Below are 23,207 nucleotides of genomic sequence, written 5' to 3'. Positions count from 1 at the left end.
CGATATAACAAATAAACTAACGAGTGTGAGGGGTTATTTTAATTTCACCAAAGCATTGTTTCCTTGATTAAATGTAGATGAATTAGTTAGAAGAAACTTCACAAACCTGTGCACTCGAGGTTATAGACGCGTCTAATGGTTTCTCAACAGCCTTATTTTCGTTGATTTGAGAAACCTCATTATCTACTTGGGTGTTAGCATTATCTGCAGCTGAAGCAGGAGGAGGAGGAATGGTCGTATTCGCAGCAGATGAGTTAGTGCCAGAATTCTTAACAAAAACACACGTAAGTCACCACTAAATCCACACACGGAAACTTACCACATCCACCTTTTGAACGTAATTACTTGGAAAAATACCCACAATGTTACCGATTTTGCCCGTCCACCAATCCCCTTCCTTTTTAACGACAGTTATTACATCACCCGCGTTAAACGTAAGATCACCAGTTTCTTGAGATTGATATGGATAATTGGCTATGTAGTATTCGACTTCTTCAGATGGTTCAGGCTGGGGAATGATTTCTTGCGGTTCGACTACAGTATTCGTTGTTTCGGTGACTTCAGGAACTTCGGCGATTCCCCTGAAATTAATCTGGTAACGACGAGCACGTCTATATGTGTAAAAATTACTCTAGACGCTTCGTTTCCGTTTCTTCTGCAAAAGGTTCAACAGCTGGTGTATCTCTGACGCTTACACCATCGATAGGTTCGACGTAAGATTCGGGAAACCAGCCCGTGTGCCCCCTTATTTCACCCGCCAACCACCCTGGTTCTCCAGTCTGTTTTGTAGGAACCTAATGAATAAATAAATAATACTTAAATCTTTAAAATTTTCGACTGTCAAATTATTAATTTTCTCAAATAAAGTAGGCATTGATATATTTTTTTTTCATGTTGGACAAACTGATTGGATGACATTTACGTCAAGCCAGTTTGCAATTTTCTACTTTATTTATGTAGTATTTACATTTTTAATCGTAAATTAAAGTTAATAGCAAGTTTGTTATAACAACGTAACCTAACAAAACTCGGAATGTTCAACAAATTGTGTAAATCACAGACTACTTACGTTTATTGTGTCTCCAGGTTGGAAAGAAATCTCGTCTGAGTTCCTAGCTACAAATTCGTACAGTGCTCTATACCTCACAACTCCAGCATCACTCTGTAGTTCTGTTGTTTCAGCCGCTGCTCCCCAGTTATCAACTGGCCAGTCAGAAGGTGCTTGCGTCCCATCATCTCCCCAAGCATCGTTAGTTTTCCAACCCCCGCTATAATCCATAGCTTTGTTCGAATTCTTCATTTCCAGAACCTTAGTCTTCTTTTCCTCATACACACTATACAAACTTTCACATTCACTGACGAGTGTGCGCAGCTGTGTCTTTAAGTCGGATAACTGGGTGTTGTTGTTTTCGATGTCTGATAACTTCCCTTCGATTTGCCTCTGCATGTCTTCTATTTTCTCCCTCAAATTCTTGATCGTGATTTCTTTATTTTCGAAGGCGATTTTCGCTTGTTCCGCATCAAGTCCACCCATCTGTGCGTTAAGTTTGTTCTTTGCGTCTAACTTCGCCTTCTCTTGAGACAAAGCCAACAGTTTCGTATTTTGCTCCTTTAGTTTATTTTTCAGTTGTGACATTTCTTGCATTTGAGAATCCCTAGTAGATCGCATACCGTCGATTGTCGTTTTAACATTGGACACCCCCAAGCGGGTGTCGCAGATTTTTTGTGACAGTTCTTTGACTTGGTCGTTCAAAGATGACAATTCTATCGTCAAGCTTTGGCTTTTCGCTTTCAGTTTCAACACGTTCTCTTGTTCCCTCTGTCTCTGCTGTTGCAGTTCTTGCAATCGCTGCTTTTCCCATTCGAGTTGTCGCTGTCGTTCCATCTCCCTTCTAGCGGCTTCTCTTTGTTCCGCTTGTCGCTTCCTCTCTTCTTCTTTCAGTCGTTCTTGCTCCTGTTGCTCCCGCATTTGTCGCTCGAGTTCTTCCATCCTCTTCCTCTCCGCTTCCTGTCTCGCTTTTTCTCTTCTTTCGATTTCTTCGCGTTCCTTCCTTTCTCTTTCCTCTGCTTCCTTACGCTGTTGATCTAATAAAGCTTTTCGTCGTCTTTCCAACTCCGCCTGACCTTTTTCGAAATTTTCTTTACGTTTATCCTCAAACGAAGCTACAATTAAGCTTGTTAGAAAATGTAACTGTAACACGTTTTGTGAGGTGGGTTACTTTGTAACAGCGTTGCAGCAGGGTCCTGTTCAATCGGAGCTCCGCTTCCTTGACTAGAAATTGATGCTGTCCTTGGTCCACGTCTAAAGGATGGTGGTATGAGATCTGGAGGGAGTTTTGCAGGAGGTGGATTACCTAGTTGGGATTGTTCACAAAGGTGCATCGCTAAGACGAATTCTTCGCAACCCAGCCTGCCATCAGCGTCCATATCAGACAATCCCCTAGAATGAATACACGGTGACAAATTACACGATGACACAAATTGACTTTTCCCCGTTCATATTACATTACATTTAATTTTAGGATCTCTACTTCGGGTGGATTTCATCCAAGATCAATAAAGAGAAACGATACATTTGATAACCTACGAACTTATTACTTATTAAAAATCGATGACGTGTTTCAAAAAATGCCATAAAGAAATTTGTTCTTGTGCATACTGTGCTTCAAGGGCGAGGAACTTATGTGTAAATGACTTTAAAGATTTTTCTTAATTTTATTCACTGTTGCACTGAAATTAGAGACTTATTCCCTGATAGTGTTTTTTGAAAAAAATTTGCAACTTGTTTGAAATCTAATATTTTTGCAAAATTTTAAAAATGATGAAACTAACAAGCTAATCAAAGTGGATTTCAATATATTTGCCACATATCACCCTCCCATGTTTAATATTTGAATTAATTTTTGTTTGTTGGCTAGAAGGTCAAGCAAAGTCATTACGTGAATATTTATAAGGCCATCTGGAACATTCCATATCCGTTAGTATACTGATTAAATATATTTCTTCGGAATTATCTCCAATCTGACTAAGCAAAACAGGTTAAAGTAGAGAATTACTTACAAGATTCCTGCAGTGAAGATAACAACCGATAAACGGGAAAAACACTAATGCAATGCTGATAATTAATTGATATTAATAAAATGTAAATTTATCAGGTGGATTAGACATGTACGCCAAAGCGTCGCCTATAACAAGGAAAAAACCAAAAATATCCTCATTCCGAAAGTAATTTATTTCCTGAACAGAATCGTACAATATTTTTATAGTAAGGAAACTATCCGCGAGCAGCTAGTTTTGACGCTACTTTTATTTTATTTTCTATTTATGAATGTAATAAACCCATAATTTCACTAGAAAAATTAGGAGTATTAAATAAAGACGTTTATGCTTTCACGTTTTAGGAAAAATGGGGTGACTTGTTCTTAATTTGATCAATAAAAAATATGAATGCAATGATGAATCACAAGTAAAATCTCAGCATATTTTGCACATTTTGGGTAGAATTTATTTGGCTAAATTTTGAGATAACGTCATCAATTTTACATACAATTTAAAAATCATTTACCAGGGGTTGGAAATAATCCAATTATAAGTAATTCATTACTGTACTTCAATTTCTTTTCAAGTAATGAGTAATTGTAACGAATTACTTCTTTTGAGTAATTCAGTCACTTTTACAATTACTTTTAACCCAAATACTCAAAAATATTGTTTTGTTTTTCTCTACGAATCGTTTCCCTGATCTGCTGGGATTATTATACCTGGTTCGTCTCCACAAAGAGAAGATTAACCTAACCCAGTAGAGAGTTAAAATCTAAAATGAGTTTAGCACAGATTTTTTAAGAAACCAAGTAACCATAATATACATAAGCTCTTCATCATTTTAAGGGTGAGCTAAAGCATATTCCAGCATATGGAAATACATATAAACTTCTGCACACCGTTAAAATGAGCGTAAAAAACCATACCCAGACTGCTTTTCCGTTTCTTAAATTTTTTTGTCAAAAAGAAACTACAACGCGTTAAAATTGTGATGAGTTTGAGATTATCTGGTTTTCGCTATTTATGGATCAATTTTAAATTTTCAAAAAGGTACATTAGTAGAAATTGTATTAAAAAATCCATTGCGCTTTACAGATATAAAATACTTTAATAAATGATTGAGTATACAGGGGCAGAATATTTAAAATTTGTGGTCAAACAAATTTTAGCCATTTTTCTGGTCCACTCAAATCTCTAACAAGTGAAAAAACTGTTAGTTCGATGTTGTATAATACGCGGCAAATAACTAAAGAGCCAAGATCACGAAACCGATGCCATTATAGCCTTAGGAGAACATTTAGGTATAAAAATTAGTCGATGCGGTTTATTTATAGATTTAGAAGATTTTTTCAAATTTCCTTTAGATAATCAAACTCCCTCAGATGAAGATTTGATAAAAACACATTTTAACAATTTTTTAAAGAATAAAAGGGGACAATTAGATCTACTGAATCAAAGTGTTCCGTGTTTTAGAGACATGTTTATAATATATAACACAACAATTCCACTGCGCTGCTAATATAAATACGAAGTTTGACAACAATCGGCCCAGTATTTTCGGAGATTAACTGTCTAATCAAAATCCGTGATGGCAGACAGACAGACAAACGGAAAGGTCGAGGAAACATAAAAGCAGAGAGTCGGCCAACGGGCGCGATTACAATACTTCCTTCGTTTACGCTGGGGAAGTAAAAAAAGAAAATTTTATTTTCCATTTCTATGAATGCAATTAACCCATAATTTGACTAAAAATTTTTTATAAATTCCTTTCTAGAAGAAAAAATACGTCTCTTAAACTTCGTTCGTTTAAAGTTTTTTTCTTAACTTGCTTACCGAACTTTATATTTTTTTACAATCTGACTTCATCATAAAAATTAGACGTACTGAATGAATCTGAATCTCTTATTTCCGGTCGTCTGTCTGCTGTTTGTCCGTCGTCTGTTAAAAAATTTTTAGACAGATATTCTCAACTGTTACACAGGTCACCCTGATTTTTTTTTATATTTTAATATCGTCCAAAACGATACAAAAATTTAACACCATCATTGATTTAGCGACTTCAGAAAATCAATACAAGTTTATTTAGCCGTCACCTCAAACACCTATCAACTACGTCAGGTTGGTGTTTTTGTTTTTATTTACAAGAGTTTGAAAAAATTGACGCATGACCTGATTTATTTGATCAATTGTTTCTGCAAAAGGTGATCCAGTTTCCCCAAAACTGGTAACATAGCAATGTTATGACTAATATTACACTGCATAAATCAGAATTAATATATCCATCATCATCAAAAAGTTGATGGCCTTATCTCAAAAAATTCATTAAATAGATCTTGATTGAAAACATGACATGCGATACGAGGTACTTATTTTTCACCAATATGCTGCCAATTTCTACACATTTCCCAAAAAATTAATATGGAAACAGATTACAGTAGAACCCCGATTATCCGGGTGCGCATTAACCGGGCGGTGGAATATCCGTGCCAGTAGATAACCTCGATTATCCGTGGTTCGATTATCCGTGCCGAACACGAAATGCAAGCATGCCGACAACTCAGCTAAAATGTGATTTGTAAAACAAAATATTATGTTACCCACCTATAACAGCGTTGTGGTATAAGCATGAAACTGAAATCATAATAGCTACCACAGCGTTTTTTATTAATGAGCTGATTAATTTAACATTTATTTAGTCTGTTTTAAACTTTGTGGTGTAAAAGCGTAATATATTCACTCAATATCGAACACTTATATAGTAATTATGGATCAGCCAGGTGCAAGTGGTTCTGCTAAACGAAAGCGTACAGTTCTAACCATTGAACAAAAAATTGAGATTTTCAAACAAAATGGGTCAGGTAGATATTCGTCGAATATATAATTAAATCTAAATTTTGAAACAAACGTTTTATCTAGGAGAAAATGTGGCAGCTCTAGCTAGACGATTTGGAATAGGGCGTCAAACAGTTCGCGATATTGTCAAGAACAAAACAAATCTACAGGCTTTTTTATTACAAGCCGATAGTACGCAAGTGGTTTCCCAACGAAAAACAATGAAGGCTTCCACGTTTGAAGAACTGGAACAAGCAATGATTAAATGGTTTCTACAAAAACGAGCTGAAGGTACGCCAATTTTGGGACCAATGTGCTTACGTCAAGCTCAACTATTTCAAGAAAAACTGAATCCTGGAGAAAATTTTAAGGCTTCAAATGGATGGCTATATCGATTTAAAAAACGACATGGAATAAGAGAGCTATCCATAGAAGGCGAGAAACTGAGTGCAGACGAGGTAGCTCTAACTGAGTTTTGTTATGAGCTTGAAAATATTTTTTTTTTTTATTTTTTTTTATTTTATTTGATTACGTTCCCCAACAGGCCGGAGGCCCAATTACAGGGGAACGGGGGACATACACAACACCCAGAGCCGGGCGGGAATCGAACCCACGACCCAGGGTGTAGCGGGCAAGCACGAAGCTACCTAACCCACCTGGGTCCTCTATTATCCTGGAACGTGATTTAAAATTGGATCAAGTATATAATGCCGACGAAACAGGTTTATTTTGGAAAACAATGCCCACTAAAACTTTAGCTCACGAATCTGAAAAATGTGCTTCAGGTTTTAAAACCAATAAAGACAGAGTTACCATACTTTGTTGTGCCAATGCAACTGGACGACATAAACTACGACTGACTGTGATTGGAAAGTCAAAAAATCCACGTGCCTTTAAGAACATTAACAGAAATAATCTACCCGTGGATTACTATAATCAAAAATCGTGTTGGATGACACGAGATATTTTCAGAGAATGGTTTTTTAAAAAATTTATCCCTCAAGTCAAAAAATTTCTTGAAGTTAATAAATTGCCACCAAAAGCTCTGTTACTTCTTGACAACGCGACTGTACATATGGACGAGACAGTATTGAAATCTGAAGATGGAAATATTACTGCAGCGTTCTTTCCTCCAAATGTTACATCTATTGGCCAACCAATGGATCAAGGAGTGATCGAGAACATGAAAAGATACTACAGAAAAAAGATAATGATGGACTTATTACAAGAAGACGCTGACCCAATGACGTTTTGGAAAAATCTAAATATTAAGGACGCGATTTATGGCATTGCTGAGGCTTGGAGTTGTGTAAAAGATGTCACAATAAAGCGAGCATTTTTAAAAATTTTAACATTAGAAGATGTACCAGATATGAACGAAACGATAGTAGAGAGTGAAGTTACTACAAATGCCATAGCAAACATTGCCTCCGAAATTTCAACATTGGATGGTGTCGATGCTGAAGTAATTGACAATTGGATTCAGTGCGATTTTCAAGAACACGGGACTGAAACTTTTACTGAAGAAGAAATAATTGCACAATCTGAAAAAAACAAAGAAGAGTCAGGTGAAGATCACGAAAAAAACAAAGAAGAGTCAGATGAAAATGATGATATCTTTGAAGAACACACTTCCAATAAGATTACAAATCGACAAGCACTGGAAGCTTGTAATACTTTGATTGATTATTTTGAAAAGCAAGATATTGATGACTTTACCATTTTAAACTTACAAAAAATGAAGTCGTTCATTAGACAGAAACAATTAAAAACTAAAAAACAAACCAAATTGAGAGCTTTTTTTGTAAAACATGTTTAATTTAACCGTACATATGTATTTCCCTAAATAAATAAATAATTTTGATTAACCGTTCATTTCAATTATCCGGCAAACATCTGGTCCCGGTCGGCCCGGATAATCGAGGTTGCACTGTATTTTATTGGTATCAGAGAAATGACTGAGGAAATTTTAACATTATGATTTGTATTACACTGTAGTTGCCAAAATCAATACGCACATCGCGTCCAAAAAGTTGAGGTCATTAAAAAAAAACAGACATTTTTATCGACAAATCCGTTTTGGCATAGCAGATGTACTTGTTATATTTCAGTGACGCGTGAGGTATGTGTAAAAAATCTACTTTTTATCTGTTTTATCAACTTGTTATCAAATTTCTGTCACACAGATAATTACCTGAATTAATTATTTATTACATAATTTGACATCCACATATACGGTTTGCTAACTTAGCATTATCTTTTAAAAAATTGGAAATTCATTAAATGAAGAAATCTATTGAAAATTACATCTACCTCTTTCTTGTTTCATTATCTTTTTGTATTCTCCAAACGCTCAAGGGATATGGGGATTTTATGACTCTGACTACCCTTGTCAACGAATAACGCAACGTACTAGATGTAAATTTATGACACCTTCTAAAACTGAAATAGAGCCTGGCACGCTTTCCCTAAACAGAACCGGCTATCTTTAGCAGTATTAGTTCAAGGTGCTATTTGTTCACAGACGAGGGGTTGGAAAAATCAGAGTTGGAAAAAACGAGTATCACGCATCATTAGTCGTTGTGGTGAAAATATAGCTCAGAAGTCACCAAGGTCCACTTCAAATTGATCTTAAATTATGTTACTAAATAACAACAAAATCTGCTTAATACAGGAATTATCCCAACATAAACCGAGTTCATTGGTCACATAACTGTAGCACGTAATGTGTAAGGAATTAACATGGCCAAGAATTAAGGCTGCCATGTCTTGAGAACCCTCACAACATCCGGTACACGTAATATTGTACCCCAGCAATTAAATTTACCGTTGCTGGTAATTCACTATTTAAAAAAAAAAGTCTATATGTAGTAAGCGACGGTAGAACGGTTAGTATTTGATTAGTAAATAGGTTAGTTTTTGTAAACAAATATTAAAAAAAAAGTTCTGATATTTAGTGTAAAAAAAAGTGGTGTTGGTAACACTAAACGCGTTCCGTTCGGTTTAACAGTTACGGTCAAATAAAGGGTCAAATAGATGCGATGCCGACATCATTATTTTAAAAATAAATTTCATGCCCTACTAGAGGGTCATTTTTTCGACCATAAATCCACTCCCTTGAAAAACGCACCCAAATATTTTTAGAAATTGGAGTAAATCAGCTGCTGTGATTCAAAGCATTTCTACACAGTTTTATTACTGTACATTAGAAAATCGGTTCTAACTGTACATTAATATTGAGCTGTCATTTTCATTGTAAAGCCCCTCTTCCTGTCATCAACACGGGTGCCTACATTCTATTGTCGCCCTTGTACAGTTCCTTAAAGTTATCCCTCGTTATTATATGGTATTTACACAATTACACAATAGCAACGGCCTCAGATATATGACCTGATTTATGTAACCACATACAATTCCCCATTCACCACGAATTTCTTTGAATTAACTACATACACAATAGTAAAACATCTTTTGTTATGCAAAAAAAACAACTTCAGCGTAACTTGTAGAAAATTTAATACAACAAAAGCAAAATTTACCCTTTTAAATACACCCTACTTACCAAATTTGCGCTAATATGCTTTGTGGTAACTTGGTCTGAACCATAACATTTCTAGCCTGGGCTCCAGATAAAAACCCAGACCGCGTTCGGTCCGTTGTGTTGAAAATCTGTGTATATTTCAATTTTGTTTGGTGTGGTACTGCCCAATCCACTTGTCTGAAAACCAATCCCTCAATTTTGAGACTATGAAACATAAAAAAACCACTCACGGTGACTCAATTGACGCAGTTTTATCCAAACTAGCAACGCTCGATCGGGGGGTACTCGTGGCCCCCGGCCCCAACGGCGCCACGCTCGAAATGGCTGTAGTTGCCCCCACTGGAGACATATGTGGAGCGGGAACGATGGGGGCTGCCGCCGCAGTCGGTACGGCCGTCGCCCCCGGAATCAACGGAACATTGCTAGGCATGGGTGGAACGCTAGCCCCCAAAGGAGCAGTGGGAAAACCGGTGTTTGGTACTACTTGATTGACTAAAGGCTGCGCTCCCATCCCGATTAAAGGTTGAACTTGCGGGATAGCACTCTGCATTGGAGGCACTATTCCTGTGGGAATTCCCCCGGATGATTGTGGGGGAATCCCCGCCATCATTGGAGGAATCCCACTGATTGGAGGCTGCTGATTCATAACGCCTCCTCCACTTAGGTTGGGCAGAAGTGGTTGCGTTGGTGGTACCTGATTCTGCATTAAGGCTGGTTTCGGCGGCTCTGGTCTAGGAGGGGCACTTATTAAAGCGGGATTGGGGAGAGGAGGTATAGCAGGCGGAGTATTAGTTCTAAGAGATGCTAAAAGAGTCGGTGGAAGCACTTTCGGGACTTCGTAACCTCGCAGTTTGAGGTTTATGAGTTTACAAGCTATGGAGAATTCATTTAGGTCCATTTTCCCGTCGGCATCGGTGTCAGCTAGAGCCCTATAAAATGAGGTTTAGTACCGATATGGGGTGATTAAAGTGGGTCTTACCATATTTGCCCCAAAACCAAAGGTGGTAACTGCGATTGGAGGAAAAACCCCTTGGCTTGCTCTCCTGTCACTACCCCATTGTTGGGTTTTAAGGACTTGAACTGTTCGTCATAACGTGCTCTTTCCCGGGCTAGAATGACCCATGGGTCTGTGGATGGAGTTCCAGCGGCGGACATTTTACCTACCACAAACATACTCACTCTCCTACCAAGCAACTACATATATGATGTAATTTAAAACGGAATGGGCGTTTATTCAATAAACAAAGTTACATCCCGAAAAACTACTCAAAATTAGATAAAAACAAAACTGTCGTTATTTACCTGATCAGAGTAGATTTATATCATTTACTAAACTTAAATTAACGTTAAACACGTGGCCATGATGACAATTTAATTAATTTTTTCGCCTAAATACAAGATACAACTTCGCGACACCCTCAACACTTCGTCACCATTGCGGTTGACACAAATCAATATAATTTCCGATACTGTAAGCGTGCACTTGCGAAATTGCGCCAAAGTGACACGTTACATAAGAGTAAAAATCGTCTGACACCAGTCCGAGCGACAAAAATGACAGTTCGCAAACAAAGATAAACACATACGAATAACCTACAACAAACAAAGACAGAACATACCCAACGCCGGCAATGTCGACAACTGTAATACCACAGATCAGAGGTCCTCAAACTTTTTTGTATTATTTATGCGAGCTTCGTCAAAAATCGTTATTATTAGTTAACCTCTCGTCCCGAGTTGCATTACGTGTAAATCCTTTATTTTAAAGCGTACCACCACCGTCGACTCATTTATTCGACCACCAGTCCAAGTAAAGCGTGCTTTTTCCCTCGGAAAATTTCGCATTTGCTTTTATTATTGTATCATCCCTGTCGGAAATTGGGGCAGCCGACCCAAAAAAAATCCTAAAATTGCGCAAATTTAGCGATTTTTTAGCAAACCCAAGAACTCATGCTGTTTGAATCTTTCTTGGGCGCATGATCGCGATGGCGTGACGGTGTGTTGGTCCAGACAAATTATTTGCATCTTCCATACAAGCCAGCGTAAAAATTGAGTTGGAAGACTGGTAACCCCGATTTAGCCCGAAACGTGTGTAGAAGCTCGATTTTAAAGTAGCGAGTGTTACATGTGAGCTCTATTAGTGTTTGTCTGTAAAATCGGTAAGTTTTACTTTCTTGGTTGATAGAGATTACTCTGTAGACTTGTATTTTATTGTATCGATTTATTAGTTCGGCCCTAGTTGGCTCGGAGGTCGCATTAGGCGCGTTGCTAGGTAACGTCGTTACGCCAGCAGACGCGCTAAATTCGTTTTGGATGCGAATTAGTTTTATTAGTTTTTCATTTTCTTTAATTATTATCACTTATTCCGGTATTTGTGAGTAGAAAGTGATTAGTTACTCTTTTTGTATGATTTGTTTACAGATTTTAGTCTGCATCAGCGATTTAAAAATTAAAGGAGCGATTGTTGTTTTTGAAAAAATTCTTTATGGTGATAAAGCTTGCATAACGACGTTATCTATTAAAAATACCATTACTACTAGAAAAACCTTTTAGGTACTGAAAAAAAAACATTTTATTATTGCAAGTCAGATGCTACAAGGCTTTTAAAGCTACTGATTATCACAAGAGTTGTAATTATTTCCGTTCCATTTATCTTTCAGAATTCGATAAAATGGGATACGACGATGTAATTCCATTAATAGGCGACTTTGGAAGGTACCAGAAGCGCATCTATTTCCTATTATGCCTTCCAGCTATACTCTGTGCATTTCATAAACTGGGCAACGTGTTCCTCGTTGCTGAACCTGAATACAGGTAAAGTTTTAAATTCACTCTTATTTAGAAGAATTAAAAACACTGTCTCTTTGTTGAGCCACTTTATTTTTTCATATCTTTTTTTATCCGTTTAAGGACGGGTTCCTGAGTAAATTTAAGTTGTGTGCTCAGGAAAAAAAACATAAAACATGTTTTGTAAATTATTCAAAATGGCAACCAATTAATGTATGTACATATTTACAAATTTTGAAAAATACGAGCGTTGTTAATTATTAAACATATTTTCTACTTTTTGTGATAATATGCATTGAAAAAATTGTAACACTTGACTAGATCTTTGTTCATAATTTGCTCATTACTAAATGTACTCTTAATAAATTTTGTTTTGAGGTGAATTAAAAAGTAGAAAAATTTGAAAAATATTATTTGTCAATTGTTTTGACTTGTATTCTACAAATAAGTATCTTTATTTTCCTTTTTTGTTAAAATATTTATATATCATTAAATTTGATTTTACAATTCATGATTAATCTATTATCTAATTGCTTGTGTTCATTAAAAACAATATTTTTGACGGACACTATCTTAAAAGCTCTAACAGACTGAATGGAAAAAATTAGCGTAATATTGTGTAACACATAATATTTTATAAGATTCTGTGAAAACAAATTGATTTTTGGAAAAAATACGTCACGCGCACCTACTTAGACGTAAAAACTATATAAAAAAATTATTACCACATACAATTACACATAAACTGTTTTAACGGTAGTTTAAATTTAATGTTAAACATATATCTGTAATCATTGAGTACTAATCAATATTGTTCAATTACTAGAACCAAATAACCATTTTTATTATTTTTACATTTGGTTAGTTCTTATTTACGAATTGGCTGCATTAGACATAAAAATATGTGGTTCAAAAAATATATGTAAAAACAACAAAATATCATTCTCGTATCATGTAAACACTAAAATTTAAATTCGAAACAAATTAATCGCATATATCTTAAATTGAATAAATAGACTAGAAAGGTGGAACACAAATGCGTAAGTAATGAAGAAGACAAAAAAGAAAGGTAATTAAATGAATTGCAATTCAAGACTACAACTAGCAAATTTTCAAACAAGTTTTATTTTATCACCCTGATCAGAGTCAAGGATTACTCAGCAATATGTACCGAAGTTGATGCTGAAACATGATCCAAAGAGATAAAATTTGTCATTGACTGAATCGAAATGTGATAAAAATTGTTCCAAGGAATTAAAACTAAAAATGCAGAAATTACAAATACCTACTAAATCAATGTATTATCTTAAAGATAACACTTTCTTCTCTCAAAAACAAGTCAATAATATTTTGAGAATGTTTGAACAATTTTTAAAAATTCCGAAAGTGTACAATTAATTGTGTGTATTTTGGCGACCTTTGATTGCTGATATTGTAACAGGCACTTAATTAGCAAAGCAATAAAACTGTGTCAGCAATCAACTTCAGTGGTAAATGTTACCAGTATGTGCTAGTATACAATTAAGCACGTAGTTATTCATTATTTTAAATATTTTTTAAAAAAATGCAGTAATCGCCAAATATTGACAGTAATTTTTTCGTCGACTGGATTCGAAACTTTTGTTCAATTCATGTCTTGTGGCAAATTATTTTATTATGAGCTTAAACTCCTCGTATGTATCTTTTATGTTACAGCGTAATCAAAGATATTTACCAACGTTCCAGTGCCGCTAATTAGGCAGTTACAAATACTTCGTTAATGGTTTAAGTGTCAACATAGAAGTCAATGCACTTTCTTTAAGTTTTTAAAACAAATTTGTAATTAATTACAACGATAAGTTTCTGTTTGTAATAATAATTTATAAATTTGTGTATCAAAAGTATGAAAAGTGAATTCTTCACGTTTTTGAGTTTCTAACTGTACAATTGTGTACCATATACAACACAGATAATGTCATAATTGTTTCTGAAGGTAATATAATTGTTTACAACCTTAGTTATTAAACATTACGTTGTTAACATTGCCGCAATTGAAGAAGTAACGTATAGCAATGTTATTTAAGTACTTTCAGCAGCACATTTTTTAAATATATTTAAATGATTACAAAAGAAGCACTTACAACACTAATTACACTACTGTTTTGCTTTATTCCCTAATTTATCTTATGATTACCTTGGGGGTGTAATAATTCGTAAATTTACCCTGCTTTAAATTTAAGTTCACATGAAGTTGCACTTTTTTTAATTAAAAATACCACACATATCTACTTTTGTAAGTAGTTGTTTAAATATGTTATGAATGAATGAGTAATTGTGGAACTTGGACTGAAGATTAAATATTAATAGAAGTATTTACATTTTATTTCACTGTCTCACATCTTAACACAAATTTCAAGATCAATATTTTCAATATATTTTATACATATTATCACATACATTTTTTTCATTTACGGATGTGTGGTAAACACTGAGGTTTGATAAACGCTGGCCTGTTGTTTAAAGTAACATGAAAGTGTCATCCACTAATAAACATTGTCAATATTTATTGTCAACTATTTATTTATAACAACGTAATTAAATCACGTGTTTATTTTTTCTCGTTTCTAATTCTGAATTTTTGGAATGTCTTATTTAGAAACTAAAGTAGGCCAGAGCGGTCTGGGCAAACTTAGTGAAACGTTAGTGTGTAACAGGTTGCATAAAAAATCCAAATAAATAAACCATCGTCCTTTTAAGTGTTTAAAATAAGATGGTTTAATTTAAATTATAAAATAACACTCATATAAATAGACGTTCATTCAACTGCTATTATTAGTAACTTTTCCGTAAGATTATGTTGACCCTTTTACGTTCGCATATTGATATTTGACAATGTGTCGTAAGTTTATCGTCGATAACTTTTGTAGCTGTTTTGAAATTTAATCAATTGATCCATACATGAGCATAATTTTCCATTATAAGATAAATAATGGAAAAGTGCGACGAGAAGACGGTAACCAGACAACAATAGATCTCTTTTAATAAATGTGTGGTCTGGTCAAAGTAGCGATTTTAGTATTATTTGTGACTACGTCTGTGTGGAAATTTATGGAACTGATTATAGATAATTAACCTTAAGATTATATCGATAAGTGACCCTCTAATGAAAGCTCATAAATCAAGAAAATTATGTTTGACGGTTAAAGAGGAGCTAAAAAACTAATAAAACTCGTACTAAGATAAAATTCCAAGGTATTGAAACTTTATGTATATTTAAGTAGTAACGTGGAGCTTAAATACTTGCGACTCTAGACAGTAAACTTGTAGATGTCAACTTTTTCCCATTGTCGGTCATTGCACTTTTCTTAATTATTTCAACCATAAACGTAAATTCATTACCAATTTACTGTAATTTTTAGAAGAATAGTTGAAATTTTTACGTAAAATATTAATTGAGTGAATTATGTCTAATATATGTGTAGCAAAAAAGACAACGAGACGAGAATTCTGTATAAAATTCTTATTCTATTACAAAAAAAAAACACCATATTTATGGCTTTTTGCAAGCGATATACGTTTATTACCGACTTATCAAACACCGTAATTAAATATGAACGTAACTAACGATTGTGCTCGTGTATTTAAAAAAAGTTAGGCTAATAGTGTATACATTAGTAAGGAAAGTGCTTAATTTTGTTGCCCAATTATTCACAGAACATTATATATATTTTTTATGGAATTTACACTTCATTTGACTATTCCGATAATCCTTTTTAAAAGGTATGATGACAATAATCTTTTATTGATCTCTTTTATGGCAGATTAAAAGACAGGTATCATAAAATTGTCATAACATATTTTTCCAGGTCTCATGACTTGTGCATTAATATTCCAATGTACTATGACATGTTGACTTTTTGTTTAAATGTAAACAATAAGAAAAAATATCTAACCGCAGAAGCAGTTATTTTTGGTTAGATTGATACTAGTTAGCCTTCACCGTAATAAACAGGTTAAAAATACATAATTAATTAGATATTCTGTTGACATAAGTGTATACATCACACTTCTGATCACTGTTTTCACCCGATAAATGTTATCAGGTGGATACATAATTTTGTATTAAATTTATGTACATATTATTAACAAAACTATTTTAACTGTTTTTAAAACCAATTTAAATACACAAAAAACCTGTTTAAATTAATTTATTCTAGTCATTGTTTTGAGTGATCAAATATGTACAACAGTACAACGTTCTAGACATATGCATATGAATCAGACGCATATTAAATTGCATTTTATACAACATTTTTCTTGATATGCACTCTTCAAGGAATTATTCATATCTGCGACTTGATAGGAATAATTCCGTAGGTCACTTGCTGTTGATATCGCTATTTTAAAACACGATATCTGGAACAGATTTTTTATAAATCGGATAATGTGCATAATAATAATATATCATAAGTTATTATACAACTCGATCTGAGCTGACCTTTGTGGGACGGAAGCGAGAATGTAGTTTAGAAAAGTTGGATCTGACATCGTCAAAGTAGTGCCGTCATCAGCGGCGGTTTAAAAGTCAACTCACTCTTCTTTGTTCAGAAGGAAAAAAGTGCATTTAAATGTCATTGGAACACAAAAGTTTATTGAAACAATGCAACAAATACAATCTGCGTTTCATTTAGTGTATTTGTAATGTGAAATATTTTTTCCCAAAAGTATTATGGTTTCAAATATACGAGTATACAGGTGTTTTATAAAATACATATTCTCTCTTCCAACTTTTTTATTTATTAATGAGAATTCATAACGTAAACAGTGTTAATTGGCTGATTATTTTTTTCTCTTGAGAACATGATAAAAAGCTGAACGTTAAATATATATATTACATTTAAACTGCGACTTATTTTTTAGATTTACAAGGAAAACGTTAATTTTTAAGTTTTAAGATTTGCTATGCAAAAACTCTAGATACAGATATTTTTTAATTAATGCTAGCTAATTAATATTTTACAGTTTTCCATAAAAATAAATAAAAGAAAGAGTTCTACTAACATGTTCAAATATTTTTAAATGCCGCTCATTAACTACATAAGTATATGTATAATAATTTAATTAAAAAAAAAAGACAGTGTAAAAGTTTTTATCATAATAGTTATTACTTAATACGATATAGTATTCCGAATTTCAGTAGGTAGGTAAGGCGAGTGGGTGGGGCTTAATGTTTGTTTTTTTTTTTAATATATAGAGTTTTCTTTCAACAACAGCATATTTACACATATTGTCAGTTTCTTGTTGGGAAAAGAAGACTTCGTATATTAAGAAAACATGGACCAAATATAAGCCCCGCCCACCCACCCGTTCTCAATTGTGGTGAATGTTTTATGCATCGTGAGCTGAAGGAGGCGGAGTTTAGTTGCAAAATCCTCACTTCTCTACTATATTATTACTATATGAAATGTGTCTTTAAAAGGGTAGAAATTTCTAGAGAAATAATATGTTACAATTAACCTCCGCCCCTCGACTGATTAGGAATAAAAAAAACTCATCGCAATTGAGATCGGGGCGGGTGGGTGTATGGGGCTTAATCTTAATTTTTAAGAGACTGACACTGTTAAAAAACTCAAGAAATTGAAATAGTGGCAACGTCGCATCGGAATTTCAAAAATAAACTGTAGTTATAAAGCCTAGGAAGAAACTAGTGAGAATATGAAAAAATATGTAGTGTTTCATCAAAAAAAAACTAAGTGATCTGTTATGCCTTGAAAACAAAATACTTCAGAGTTTAAAATAATTGTAGAGTATAGTCTTGACAGAACCGTACAACATTGGTCTTTGACTTTTTTTTATCTCTAACAGCTAATGAAATATAAAAACCGCGTGCTTACCCTATACATGATAAAATTTAATTCTGCGAAATTTGTTTTTTTTTTTGTATATCTAATAAAAAAATAGGTGTAGATTATTACCTAAACTACAGATAACGAAAATGTTTTACAGCAATTCTAAAAAATATGAGTACACTGATAAACCATAAGTACTTATAGTTACACTGTTTTAATTTTTTATACAAGTTAAATATAGGTACTTATCAATTTTTATTTTTTTCCCAAAAATGTTGCTGAAGATCAAAATAAGAGCGAATTAATAAAACACAGGTATTTTCTTAAATTTATATAGGATTTAACTAACGATTTAGCAAAATTTAGAGATTACGTCATCAAATGTTGGTGGGGATAAACAAACAAATTTTGATTAGCGTTTCACCATCTATATAATATTCCTCAAATACGTTTAAATTTCGCAACAGTCAGTTCACTAATTTCGGAGATTATATGTCTATTAAATTGCCAACAGAGGCAGGCAGGCGGAAATGAGAGATCTACTTTTCATTTCTTGAGTAAAGATTTATAAAATATTTATTATTAAAATAAAAGCAGTATCGTTTTTCCTGGTGTAATTGAAATGTACTTATCTTGTAACACTTTAGGTGGATCTTTTTTGAAAAACACTGAAAGCAAAAACCAATTCATAGGATTCATCCTCTGAAAGTATAGTGTCTCAGATACTACAACGTTATGTGGGTGTTGTAAAATTAGGGTACTGTGAAGATGATAATGGATCAGTTAATAACGCAAACCTACATTTGTAAATTGTGTGGGTTTAATGTACGAAAAATATTTAAGCGGATTACCCAGCAGTAGATATTGAGGTGGCAAGATATTGAGACAAATCCTTGATTTATGACGCTAGGATTGAGCCGCACAAAAGGAATTATAACATCCCATTATTAAGTTTAGTGGGGCCATATAACCTTGTTGTATCTGAGACACTATAATTGTAAGAATTAAAAACTTAGTACCATAATACAAGCAAGACCACATTTCAAAATACAGTTTATTTAATAATTTTTTTAATAGACCTCTTCAATTTTCTACATTGGATACATAAATTAAATTTTGTTATTGCTCTATAATTACCAAATCAGTCTTAATTAGCAAAAATTTTAAGAAAACGTTTCTGTACTTTCTAGTTTATCAGACTGCATATATTACGAGTACTTTGTTCAATAACAAGTTGAAATGACGTACATTTTTCTGTGCAAAAAATATAGCGATTACCATATCGGGTGAGCTCTATACGATAGTTAACATTTAACAGTTATGAGTTTAAAAAGTACCGGCATACGTTTTCTGAAAACAGGCAACGGCGATCACGAATTATCTTGCTCACCCGATATCAACAATATTGTGTTCCTAGAATTCTAGGAATTTTGATAAAAAATGTTTATATTATTATTTATGTAGTATTTATAGCCCTTCATTTTGTAGTCTAATTAGAACCAGTTTACAAAAGCTCAGTTAAATATTTCGTTGCGATTAAATTTTTAACACGGCATTAAAGTACCACGTGATTAATCTCAATTAAAATATTGTAATATAAAATGGCTCTTAAGTTTTTAAATAAGTTAGTGGCGTGAAATATGAACAATAAAATCTAGTATGTACTTAAAAATTATTCGTTTAACTATTAGAAACTTCTAACCTTGGATGAAATCACTGCAGCAATCGTTGTTTTAGGTGCAAACTACCCTCTGAACTTCCCAATGCCAGTTATCACCTAACCCCCGAAATATTGAATAAATCCTATCCATGGGATTCTTTCAAAAAAAAGTATTCGTCGTGCGTCATGCTTGTTAATAATACCGAAAGAAAATGCCACGAATATGTCTATGACACAGACGTGTATGGATACACCGCAGTAATCGAAGTAAGCGTTTACACATCCTCAAATTAAATAGATTTAGTAAAAATTTCGATTAACTGCGTTTTAATAGTGCATAATAACGCTTTCAGTGGGAACTCACATGTGATAAAGCTCACACGATAGCCACCAGCAATGCAATTTTTATGGTAGGAGTTATGTTAGGTTCTATAATCTTCGGGCAATTATCAGACAAGTATGCTTCGCACAAAAAACCCGCAAACATTATGACGATCTTGTTTTTTAGATTCGGCAGGAAACTCATCTTTTTCATTTCTCTAGTAATACAAGTCGTTTTTGGCTTAATCGCCGCCTTCGCACCAGAACTATGGTCATTTTCTTTAGCTCGAGCCATCGTCGGGGCTACCACTTCAGGCGTCTTTTTAGTAGCCTACGTCATCGGTAAAAAAACGATATCGCATGTACACGTTACTAAAAAAGAGTTGCAGCTTTGGAGATGGTGGGACCCCAAAAGCGGCTTTTGGCGGGAACGGGGTGCCAAATGTTCTTCTCCGCTGGCTACATGCTAACTGCAGCCTTCGCTGTTTACATCAACGACTGGAGAAACCTTCAGCTGGCGTTGACCATTCCCGGTTTGGTGTTCTTTTGCTACTGGTGGTGAGTATGCCGTTGGAAGAACAAGCACACTTCTTAAAAAACAGAAAATTATTTCTAACGGCCATTCGCAGACAGATGTTAAGAAGTGAGCTGTGTTCTTTCAGTGGCTAAAATGTGATGATTTCGTCAAGGTTTATCCCGGAATCTACGAGATGGTTAATCAGCCAAAATCGAATAAGTGAAGCTAAAACCCTTATTAAAATTGCTGCCAAAGCAAACAAAAAAACAATCACGGACGACCAGTTGCACAATTTGCTCATTTCCGATGCAAAACCTGTCAATCGTCTAGACAATCAAGCGACTGTACTGGATATTTTCAAACATTCCAATTTAAGAAAACGATCTCTGATTATATTATTTGATTGGTAGAGTTTAATTGAAATGTCCTTGAACTACAACTAACCGAGAAATTGCAGGTTTGCAAATAATATTACTTACTATGGCCTCTCTTGGAACACGAATAATTTAGGGGGAAATCCGTACATCAACTTCGTTATATCCGGAGCTGTAGAAATTCCTGCTTACATTTTTCTTTTGTTGACTTTGAATAGATGGGGACGCAAGTTTGTGATGTGTGGATGCATGATCACCGCCGGGTTAGCTTTATTACTTACTATGGCCATTCCAAATGGTAACAATGGTTAACTTATTTTAAATCACTCTAATTTTTATGATTGAAGATCAACAATGGTTAATAGTTACTTTAGCCATGATCGGAAAACTAGCCATTACTGCTAGCTATGGAGCAGTTTACATTTTTTCGACTGAGCAATTTCCCACTGCCATTAGAAATGCTGGGTTAGGTGCTGGATCTACGTGTGCGCGCATGGGCTCGATTACTTCACCTTACATTAATCTACTGGTAAAATTAGTATGACATTTTTAAACACGCAATTATTTTGGTTTATTATTTCAGAGCAAATTTTGGGACCCTCTTCCTTTGATAGTTTTTGGTTCCTTGTCATTGTTTGGAGGTGTCATATCTTTGGTTTTACCAGAAACGTTGAACAAGAAGCTGCCAGAAACCATAGAAGAAGGCGAAGCTTTTGGAAAGTAAGTGTTATTAATTTTTAAACCATGATTACAAGACTAAAAATATTTCTCTTCTTAAGGAAACTCAAGAAGTGCGTAGACGAAGAGCAACCACTTAGCGTAAACGGAACTAAGAAACCAATTAGAATTATGAAAAATGGAGGAACGAAATAGTCGTTAACTAGACAGTATTAAAACGTTTAAATTTTGATTTCAGTAGTTGTTTTTTGAAGAATACCTAGTTGTAAGTACTTTTATCCACTTTTATTCTGAAAAGGTGCTAAAGTTTTATTACATCACAAAATTCAAACCAAATATATTGTTGGAAATTAACCGTAATTTTAGAGTTGTTACTGTGAAAAAAGCTAGTCATTACTGATTTTACAATTGTGTATTGGTTTTCTCTTTTCAAAAATTGATGTTTGATAAAACGTGCCAAAACTCAACGTTTTTATGAATTTACAATAAAAACAAAAGTAATATGGATAAATACTTAAAACGTAGTATTTATAAGCTCATTTACATAAAAAATGGCATTGAAGTGTTCCGTTTTAAAAATACTTACGCTGCACAAGTCTGACAGGTATTTACAACTGAAGTATCGTCTCGTATTAAACCTTTGGAGGTTCTCCTGGAAAAATTGTGCTTGTGCATAATTAGATGTGAATAGTAGAGCTTCCGCCGCTTCAAATTACACGAATAATGATAATTGGAAAATTGCTATTTTATGGTAGTGTCTATTCAATTGCTTTATAATAGCTAATAATACAATAATGGTACTACATGGTTTTTATTTTGTTTATTTGCTGTTTTAACTCATGGACGGTACTTAAAAAATCGAAATTTATAATTTAATAGCACGTGATTCGCAAAGAACAAATAAGTTTGACCTTTAGTTGCAAATGCCTAAGGCTTGAATGATAATGTGTTGTAGACTGATGAATTAGTTACAGACTTATAATAACTATATAATAACTATTTTTAATTTACATTATTAGTTAAAAAAATTCTTATTCTCTAAGTTCATTCACATTAATTGTTCTCTACATAGAACGGAGATTAATACCTTACAATATTTACATATGCGCCTTTTTATGCGAAACAAGTTTTATTATTCACAGTTAAAAGTTCTTTACTGCATCTGCGTTAAATGTTTATTTAAGGAAAACATTGGTAGTGCAAAAATCGGTTAAATTCGAGCCGCGCCCATAATGGTGCCAGAAGTATGATCTGTTGCTTTATATTAGTTGTAAGTTAGCTATTCAAAAAGTGGAAGTGATGTTGACGTAATTTCCAAAACTCAATTTTTATGTGTTAGTAATCCATAAGAGCTTTGAAAGCGTGTTCAATCTATGTTGTTGTGTTTCTTTGAAAATTTTATATGTTTTGTATTTTTTAATGAACGAGACAAGTTGTTGGGCAGGTCGCATTGTCTTGATCAGCCGGTGATAAGCAGATTACTCTCTCTACGTCTGTGTTTATTGGTTAATCAAAATCCGTTAGTGTAAACCTATTGAAATGTAGTAATTTTTTTTCGAATTTGACATTATATGCATTTACAAATTTTATATAAAGCGATTTTTGAAATAAATGTGATTGCAAAACC

At 33.9% G+C, this 23,207-nt stretch overlaps 2 protein-coding genes across 6 annotated transcripts in view; one reads left to right on the top strand and one right to left on the bottom strand.

Annotated features, from left to right (window-relative positions):
• LOC135135408 (intersectin-1) overlaps positions 1 to 14,444 on the bottom strand; it is a 20,104-nt gene extending 5,660 nt beyond the window's left edge. For 2 of the 5 annotated variants that reach the window (XM_064064446.1, XM_064064444.1), the window contains exons 1-9: positions 10,718 to 10,914; positions 10,395 to 10,575; positions 9,646 to 10,344; positions 9,437 to 9,592; positions 2,220 to 2,440; positions 1,070 to 2,163; positions 631 to 794; positions 320 to 581; positions 107 to 268 (exon numbers count right to left, since the gene is read on the bottom strand). In XM_064064446.1, coding sequence (XP_063920516.1) covers positions 107 to 268; positions 320 to 581; positions 631 to 794; positions 1,070 to 2,163; positions 2,220 to 2,440; positions 9,437 to 9,592; positions 9,646 to 10,344; positions 10,395 to 10,570 — 2,934 coding nt within the window. In that variant the 5' untranslated portion in view covers positions 10,571 to 10,575; positions 10,718 to 10,914. Of the gene's footprint in view, positions 1 to 106; positions 269 to 319; positions 582 to 630; positions 795 to 1,069; positions 2,164 to 2,219; positions 2,441 to 9,436; positions 9,593 to 9,645; positions 10,345 to 10,394; positions 10,576 to 10,717; positions 10,916 to 14,375 lie in introns of those variants that run through there. The other 3 variants (XM_064064445.1, XM_064064447.1, XM_064064448.1) reach the window with 3 other exon arrangements.
• Positions 11,127 to 23,207, top strand: LOC135135409 (organic cation transporter protein-like). The gene is made up of 11 exons (XM_064064449.1): positions 11,127 to 11,574; positions 12,076 to 12,229; positions 19,768 to 19,957; positions 20,044 to 20,147; positions 20,199 to 20,353; positions 20,401 to 20,569; positions 20,701 to 20,934; positions 20,986 to 21,200; positions 21,250 to 21,431; positions 21,486 to 21,622; positions 21,682 to 23,207. The coding sequence occupies exons 2-11, from the start codon at positions 12,087 to 12,089 to the stop codon at positions 21,773 to 21,775; spliced, it is 1,623 nt and encodes a 540-aa protein (XP_063920519.1). The 5' UTR covers positions 11,127 to 11,574; positions 12,076 to 12,086; the 3' UTR covers positions 21,776 to 23,207.

This window comes from Zophobas morio, unplaced genomic scaffold (genome assembly GCF_036711695.1).
Source record: "Zophobas morio isolate AGI-343-1 ecotype UQ-CSIRO unplaced genomic scaffold, CSIRO_AGI_Zmor_V1 ptg000024l, whole genome shotgun sequence".
In the NCBI taxonomy this organism is placed as follows: domain Eukaryota; kingdom Metazoa; phylum Arthropoda; class Insecta; order Coleoptera; family Tenebrionidae; genus Zophobas; species Zophobas morio.
This window is presented reverse-complemented; position numbering and strand designations above follow the sequence as displayed.

Excerpts from the sequence above, each read along its gene's own strand:
- LOC135135409 (XM_064064449.1), top strand. The coding sequence starts at position 12,087 with ATGGGATACGACGATGTAATTCCATTAATAGGCGACTTTGGAAGGTAC. Across the intron at positions 19,958-20,043 it reads GATACACCGCAGTAATCGAA|TGGGAACTCACATGTGATAA; the intron begins GTAAGCGTTTAC and ends TAACGCTTTCAG. Across the intron at positions 21,201-21,249 it reads TACTATGGCCATTCCAAATG|ATCAACAATGGTTAATAGTT; the intron begins GTAACAATGGTT and ends TTATGATTGAAG.